At 32.8% G+C, this 8,635-nt stretch overlaps 1 protein-coding gene across 1 annotated transcript; it reads left to right on the top strand.

Annotated features, from left to right (window-relative positions):
- The first annotated feature begins 2,259 nt into the window (after positions 1 to 2,259).
- On the top strand, positions 2,260 to 8,136 carry LOC109070509 (somatolactin). The gene is made up of 5 exons (XM_042743772.1): positions 2,260 to 2,354; positions 2,597 to 2,796; positions 4,340 to 4,453; positions 6,947 to 7,126; positions 7,197 to 8,136. The coding sequence occupies exons 1-5, from the start codon at positions 2,339 to 2,341 to the stop codon at positions 7,398 to 7,400; spliced, it is 714 nt and encodes a 237-aa protein (XP_042599706.1). The 5' UTR covers positions 2,260 to 2,338; the 3' UTR covers positions 7,401 to 8,136.
- The last annotated feature ends 499 nt before the right edge of the window (positions 8,137 to 8,635 follow it).

Below are 8,635 nucleotides of genomic sequence, written 5' to 3'. Positions count from 1 at the left end.
TTTATCAATTTAACACATCCTTGCTGAATAAAAGTATTGATTTTATTGTTTTTAAAAAAAGAAAGAAAAAAAATTACTGACCAGTAGTGTATATTGTTATTACAAAATATTTATATTTTAAAAACATAGCTTCTTCTTTTTTTTTTTTTTTTTTTACTTTTTATTCATCAAAGTATCCTAAAAAGTATCACAATGTTCTGAAAAAATATTAAGCAGCAGAACTGTTTCCAACTTTGATAATGAATCATCATATTAGAATGATTTCTAAATGATCATGTGATAATGATCCTAAAAATTCAGCTTTGCATCACAGAAATAAATGATAATTTAAAGTATAATACATTTAAAAACAATTATTTTAAATTGTAATAATATATCACAATATTACATTTTTTTCTGTATTTTTGATCAAATAAATGCAGGCTTGATGAGCAGAAGAAACTTCTTTCAAAAACATTAAAAATAGTAATGTTTCCAAACTTTTGACCTGTACTGTATGTATATTTAATATATAGACGTATATTATATTGGGGTATGGGGATTGTTATTAAGAACCGAGTTTTCAATTAATTTTGCTCATTTAAAGTCAATTTAGTGAAGCCCATCACAAGTTTAGCAAATAATAACATATAAACTTGTTTCTGTTTTTGATGTTTTCTGGAACATTCTAACTATTCCCTAAAATGCAGCATATTTCAAATTTATTATAGAGTGGGCGCTGTGCTTTACATAAATAGACGAGGCACAGCAATTGAGCTGTAATACAATGTCTGTTGGTATGCGCTGTAATGTGAATCAGCCGAACAAAGTGGGCTTAATTCTGAAATTTACAGACCCAATCCATCGCTTTAATGTTCAAATTGGATTAAGCCACATTTGTGTGGTTCGGGGACTCAAATATGTAGGACACATCATAATGTGAAAAGAATTGCAATATTCAGGACTTAATGAAGTCCGCCGCCCACCTGCAAAGGCATTATTTCAGTATCCTGATGTGGATTACACTCGGAGAAAGATTGCTTTGGCTGGCAGCCTATAGCTTCTACACAGAGCAGCAGATCTTTGAAGAACTCGGAGACAAATCACCTCGTCTCATCAACACAGACAGCCTTCCTCCCTACGGCGAGAATAAAACACGCTTTGAAGAAGTCTTAATTATAGAAAATGTCCAATAAATAAATAAAATAAATCATGAAAGATAATAGAATGCAAAATAACTACTAGTTTATACAACAAAAAATAAAATAAATTCATAAGAGACCGATTCAAAACACACAAACACAAACGAATGCTGAAGTATAATTATCTGTGTTTGTGAAGGTGACCTCAGTCAGAATCTCATATAGAAACCAGTTTTGGTGAGAAAGTAAAAACAGGTACACTAACATAACCTTCTTTCTTTTAAATTAGTTTGACAGCAGAAATACAGTATTCACTGTAACATTTCATTCATTTTGTAGTAGTTACAAAATATTTAGTTTATTGCAATTGCGGTCCATCTGTATACAAATAAAGCTGTTTTTTTGTGTGTGTGTGTGTGTGTGTGTGTGTGTGTGTGTGTACATATGTTTATATATTGAAAGTGAAAAAGAAGAATACTCTGCATAAAACCATAACACACATTACACATATGGTAACTTTTTTAATGTATTTTTTTATGTCTCTTATCCTCACTTACGCTCATTTATTTGGTAATGTGAAATACTGTTACATTTTAGATATTGCAGTAATATGTTCCATTTTTTTATATTATATTTTAATACATTTAAAATATTGCGATATTTTTTGTTATATCAATGGTTAATTGAAACAAACAAATAGTATATATAAAAACCAAACATGTATATATATTTTTTTGTTTGTTTGTTTGTTTGTTTTAATGTCACAAGTGTTAACACTCATTTATTTTATCATAAAATTAAAATTAAAATTAATAAAAAATATTTTTATTTTAAATATATTTTGGTTATTTCTGTGATGTCAAAGACTGACTGTACTGACTGGGCATCTTGATTGTAGCTCAACTATAAATAAGTTTCTTCCATCTTGGGCTGCTTTATTTTTAGCAACTTCCATTCATTAATAAAACCTGCATTATTTTTGGTGGCATTATTATTAACTGTACTCATGCATTCACTGGCATTCTCGTATTCTCAGAGGTATCTGTTAAAGTTCTGCATATGCAGGAGTCTGAGGAGAAGGCCGCGGCTCTTCTTACACTCGAGCAGGTGAGTTCATGAATCTATGGATCTCTGAGAATATTCACCAATCACTGCTATATAAAGCCAGAGCATTTGTCTCGAATGCAGGCAACTGATCATAGACAAATCTGTGCAAAATGAACAGAGTTAAAGGTACATTGACTCCAGATTTGTATTTGCTCTTTGCAAGGAAATCTGCCTAGAGCTAAAGCCTAGGAGAAATGCACTGAAGACAGTGCTCGCTTATTAAATATGTGACTTCTACAGAGAGTAAAAATATTCCTAAGGATATTAGCTTAACAGTTCAGCTGTTTCTTGGCCAAAGTGAATCTCTGAAGTGAGTCTCTCAGTTATGCTGTGTTTCTCTGGTCATGTGTGTGTGTGTGTGTCCTCAGTTCTGCAGGCCTGGCTGTGGTGTGTGTCTCTGTGGTCGTGCTGGTCGTGCTGGCTTTCTCACGCCATTCCTCTGGACTGCAAAGACGAGACCGGATCACTCATCCAATGCACTTCAATCTCTCAAGAGAAACTTCTAGATCGCGTCATCCAACATGCAGAGCTCATCTACCGCGTCTCTGAAGAGTCCTGTACTCTTTTTGTGAGTGAACCATCTCCTTCAGTCAAAGAGTCTATCTGATCTTCACTATTAACTGTGAAATGATTTTCTTACTCTGTATTTTTGTCTTGTTTTTCTGTACAAATATCTAAACAGTCTTGAGAAGCAATATGACATAATCAGTCTAGTTTTCTGACAAATGTACCGAAATGAAGTGAGTTTATGCTTAAAACAAGAAAAATATCAAAAACAAAAAAAAAAAAATAAATAAATAAAAAAAGAAAACAAGATATTTTTTCTTACCCCACTGGAAAAAGTGGAAAATGTGACTTTAAGCCTAAAATAAGAAAATAAATAAATAAATAAAAGACAAGTGTTCTTACCCTTTGTTTTTTTAAGTATAAAGTTACTTAATTGCTATAGTTTTATTTATTTATTTATTTATTTATTTATTTATTTATTTATTTTTGTCTTAGGTCTATTTGTAATTTAAAATAAGACGAAAATACAAACTAAGAAAATTATTTCTGCAGTGTTTTACATTTTTACTGTGTAGCACTACAACAATACTGGATGAACAACTGTAACAAAAGTAACAAAATTAAGTGTTTTTTTTTTCTTTCTAAATTGAATTGTATTTAGTCATATTTTCAGAAAAATCTAGAAGTGAGTTTAAGTCAAAAATAACTGCCAATAGGGTAAGAAAAATCACGCGCAAAATAAAGAATAATCTTAATCAAACGAAAACTATACTATGTTTTGAACTGCAATGACAGATATTTTTTCTTGTTTAGGCATTAAATCATTTTATACATTTTTCATAAAAATAAAATAAAAAATAAAATCTTTCTAAAGTCATTAAGTAAATGATTCTTGATTTAAGATTGTTTAGAAATTTAAACTGGAGAACAAGACAAAAATACTGAGGAAGAACATCACTTTTTTGCAGTGAAATAATTTATTACATCATATGAAGTTGTATTATAATTTTATAAATAAACTGTTGCTAAATCTCTGCATTTTTTATTTATTTTTTTTCTTGAAAGAAATATTAAACACATAATCAGATAACAAATTTCATTTCATCTCATCAGCGGAGATATTATTAGCCAGACTGATAGCAAGTTTTCTTTCATTTAATGTCATTATTCTGTTTCATTTAATCAACCTTGCCTCATTATTGCCGGCTGTGTGCATGACTTTGAATTAATGAGATTGTAATCTTAATGAATAATCAGACTCATTATAAACACTGTGAGATGCCTATCAGTCTTGTTAGATTATTTCTCCATTCTTAGGTAGATTGTCTCCTCGCAGTTGGAAAACATGCAGAGAATGATGGTATCATTTCATTTCTCACTTCTTATCTCCATTCACACGTTTATAAGGAAGGCTTTTCTGTCGTCTATAGTGACATACAGTATGTGGGTAATTTTTCTTGTGAACTACTGCCACTGCACTGAAAACCTTAAATTAGTCAAATCCCAGAGTCAAAAGCGGCCTAAATGACACACTGGCAGCATCTACAACACATAAACAAAGAGCCAAGACTCCTCTGAAATCTTCATCTTCATGTGTCTTACAGGAGGATATGTTTGTCCCGTACCCGCTGCATGCTTTGAGGAATCAGGGAGGAACCGTGTGCCACACCAAACCCTTCCCCATCCCAGGCTCCAAGACTGAGATTCAGCAGATTTCGGTGAGGAGATGTTTGATTGATTTTATATTGGAAATACAGACTGCCATTGTAAAGTGAGAAGCCTTACTGACTCGAGAGGATTCATCCTCCCACAGCAGGTTTAGCTTGTTGGCCAAGAATCAAAGCCATTTCATAAATTTGCTATTTCTTTCTGTTTTTTGGGTTGCTGCTTTTTTTAATATGAGCAAGATATATGGATTATGTTTCTGTGGATCTTGATTTATGGTGACACTTCAAATTACATCTTAATTATTAAGCTCTACAGTACATTGCAAATATATATATATATATATATATAGATATATATATATATATATATATATATATATATTTTTTTTTTTTTTTTTCCTTGCTTTCCAGAAATAAGTATCTAAACATGCTTAAATAAATAAATAAATAAATAAATAAATAAATAAATAAATAAATAACATAAATAAATAAAAATACCTTGAGATCTTGTTTTATATAAGATTTGACATTGATTTGATTACATTGACTTTTTTTTTTTCTTTTTTCCACTCAGTTAACAATTTTAATTGTATTTTAATTTATTTTTTTATTTTATTATTTTGTTTCTATTTTAGGCATATGTCTAAAAAAAGTAGGGAAGTTTACATGTAATGGGAAGACATGATCATTATTAATTAACAAACAATTAATTAAAACTAATGGGACGATGAAAATATACTTGATTCAGTGTATCTTGTACAATTTTGCTTAGAATAAGTTAATTAAATGGGTTGATTGCTAACTTAATTAATCATATTATAAAGATATTTAGATATTTTGACTGGAGAATTAAAAAAATACAGATAAAAAAATAGAATACAAAATAAAAAGATTAATTTTATTTGATTTTATTATTATTATTTAAATTTTATTATTTATATTATGTTGTATTATTTTATTTAATTTTTGCATGCAAAAGATGGTTTTCTTTTTTTCTTGTCTTCCAGTACAAATATATAAATATTCCTAAATCAAGACTCATTTGCTTGAGAAGCAAAATGACGTCATCAAAATGAAGCCCCCCCCCCCCCCCCCAAATTATTTATATATATATATATATATATATATATATATTATATATATATATATATGTGTGTGTGTGTGTGTGTGTGTGTGTGTGTGTGTGTGTGTGTGTGTGTGTGTGTGTGTGTGTGTGTGTGTGTGTGTGTGTGTGTGAATTTTTATTTTTTTTCTTTCAGAAAGTGAAACTTACAATATTAGTTTTTCAGGTAAATGAAAATATTCTGGATGATGTTCTTAAACAGCATCCACAGACAATTCAATTCACATCCATCCAAGCGTTTCAATACAGGTTAAGCTTGCACTGGAAAGCTGAAACCTGAAGCATGTGTTCCAGCTCTGAACAAATGAGCTCTGCTTAACAGGTTTTGTGTGAAAGACTGCGACAACAGCTTGTCTTGTTCATCTAATGCACTAGTGTGTGACAGCTCTTTCAATTGAGAGACTAACCTTTCTTTAGAACAAAATTGCCTCTGTCTCCAAATAGGCTGTTTTCTTTTCAACATATCTTTTTTCCACCTGCTGAAATAGATTTTAACATTCACTGCAAAGTGCTTTAGTTTCTAACTCATTAACGAATCTCGTCACGCCACCAGTGTATGAAGCCAAAGCAGACGTGTCTTTCCATTTGATTTAGACATTTTACAGTCTCTGAAAATTCGTCTGGAGCTACTGTACATAAAAAAAATGTGTTGCAAAAACACTGAAAATGGATTACCTCCTGTAACCTTTTTAGAGAGCTTTGCTGATTTATGAAGGCTGGAGTCTTGGCTGCTGTATAGTGTTTAGTCCGTTTAGAGTTGGATGTCTGTAATGGGGTCAGTATTTATTTATTTATACTTGAGATTCATGTAAAATGTGAGTTAAAAATATAATTTATATTTCATATTTCTATAACATTTGCTTTGACCTTTAGCATTTAATGGAAACAGTTTTTGCAACTGTGCTTCTAAATACATTATTTAAATTCATTTAATTCTTTATTTAATGGTTTTAGTTTTAATTAACAAATAACAACCCTGGTCTGCATTACCGTGAGAACAAATCAAATCTTAAAATGTGCATCACAACTTTTAAGGTCAAGCTCATATAATCAGCTTTTGTTAGTTGCATGCAAACTGGAATTATGTATATCGTTTTCTGCTGTTTAGGAATTACAGCTCATCTTGGTGACTTGATGGGATGGTTTCTGAACACCAAACGTTCTTGGTTGACGTGTAAATGTGGGCGATCATGTGTTAATGTATTCATGTTTCTCAACTCAGAAAGTTCAAGTAAATCGTTTTTGCAGCTTAGTAAAAAAAAAAATAATAATAATTCTCCTTTTGGACTGGAGAAGAAGTTCTGAAAGTTACAGTATGTTGGCCCAGTATATAAAACTCTTTATTTGAAAGAAAAGAAACCAGTGCACATTGGATTGTTCGCACCGTGAGCCCTTTCACGTCTCCGGTGTGTTTTATGCAGGATAAATGGCTGCTTCACTCGGTCCTGATGCTGGTGCAGTCGTGGATGGAGCCCCTCATCTATCTGCAAACTACTCTTAATCGTTACGATGACGCCCCCGACGCTCTGCTGAACAAGACCAAGTGGGTGTCTGATAAACTGCTCAGCCTTGAGCAGGGGGTGGTGGTCCTCATCCGCAAGGTAAATCAATAACCACAGCGTCTCACTGTGCAGCTGAGCTGAGCAGCGTTTCACTCCGGTGTCTCCACAGATGCTGGATGAAGGGATTCTGACTCCGTCCGTCTTCGAGCACACGCTGACCCCATACGATGAACCGTCCCCAGAGATCCCAGAGTCCGTCCTCAGGGACTACAACCTACTCATCTGCTTCAAGAAAGACGCCCACAAGATGGAGACCTTCCTCAAGCTACTCAAGTGCCGTCAGAGCAACAAGCTCAGCTGCCTTTCCTACTAAACCTGCATCTACTATCAAAAGAAAAAAGCTTTATTTTGAAGAATCAAACGTGTGCGTTGAATTGGCAGTAGGGGTAACTACAAAGTTAGCAAAGATTAAATGAGATCCCTTAGTGTGAACGCCGGAAATGGCTTTATTTAGTGTAACGTGAAGGGAACAGATGAAGATTCACACCGCTCTCACACACATCTGCACTTTTGATGTCCTCCTTTCTCTTCCGAACTTGAGTTTGTATGCAATACAGACTTCACATAGTCTTTCAGTGTCTCTCCTGGTCTCTGGTGTGTTGGCAGGCATGTTTTTTTTTTTTTTTTTTTATAGTGGAGATGGTTTTACCTTTGTATTAGTTAGATGGAAAAGCTCTTGATACAGAAAATATGCTAATGAAGCCACAAAGCAGTGGCTGTGTGTGTGTGTGTGTGCGTGCGTGCGTGTGTGTGTGTGTGTGTGTGTGTGTGTGTGTGTGTGTGTGGTGTGGGCTGAGGGATTTGTTCTAGGAGAGTAAAAGCTTTACTTTATGGATGAACATGGTGGAAATTTACATGAGATATGACACAAGATAAATATATAACTACTGGACGGCCAAAGAATAAGAGCAAAATTATTGAATAATGCAAAGTGTGTCTATTAAAAAAAAAAAAAAAAAAAAAAGATGATTTGTGTATATGCAGATTTTTTCTTACTTTATCTTTGTCACATTATACTTATCTATGTAAATAAAAAGAGGCATATAATATTTATGTGTGTGTGTTTCTATCTATCTATCTATCTATGTAAAGTATATGTGTCAGTTTTATTTAAGTAAAATCTTTGAAAATCTTTGAAATAGGATAAATATATCGGAGTAGTAACATGCATGGCATAAGATGCATAAAAAAAAAAAAAAAAAAAAAAAAACATGCAATCTATGAAAAGAAGTCCGGCAGTAATTTCCATCTAGACAGGATGAGGTGAATATGACTAAAGTTAGTGAATCACGGTTTAATAGTTTGGCTCCCTCACTGCTGTGCCCTTTTTCTGAGGGTTAATTGACTGTAATAATTATGACCAGAGGGTAGGAAAGACAAACAAACAGGCCTGTTAAAAATGTTAATGAGGTAGTGGTTCTCTAAAGCTCTGTCTGTAACCAACGACCATCCTGATGGAAACAGTAGCAGTGTGTTCTTAAAGAAAACAGTCACAAGAGATGACCATCTGCGAGCCCAAGCATAACTCGCATCTCCTCATCATCGCTG

The sequence above is a fragment of the Cyprinus carpio genome, chromosome B18 (assembly GCF_018340385.1).
Source record: "Cyprinus carpio isolate SPL01 chromosome B18, ASM1834038v1, whole genome shotgun sequence".
Lineage (NCBI taxonomy): Eukaryota > Metazoa > Chordata > Actinopteri > Cypriniformes > Cyprinidae > Cyprinus > Cyprinus carpio.
The sequence above is the reverse complement of the archived record's forward strand: the minus strand, read 5'-3'. Positions and strand labels throughout refer to the sequence as shown.

Coding starts and splice junctions, on each gene's coding strand:
- LOC109070509 (XM_042743772.1), top strand. Junction 4,454..6,946: donor CTGAGATTCAGCAGATTTCG/GTGAGGAGATGT, acceptor TGTTTTATGCAG/GATAAATGGCTGCTTCACTC. Junction 7,127..7,196: donor TGGTGGTCCTCATCCGCAAG/GTAAATCAATAA, acceptor GTGTCTCCACAG/ATGCTGGATGAAGGGATTCT.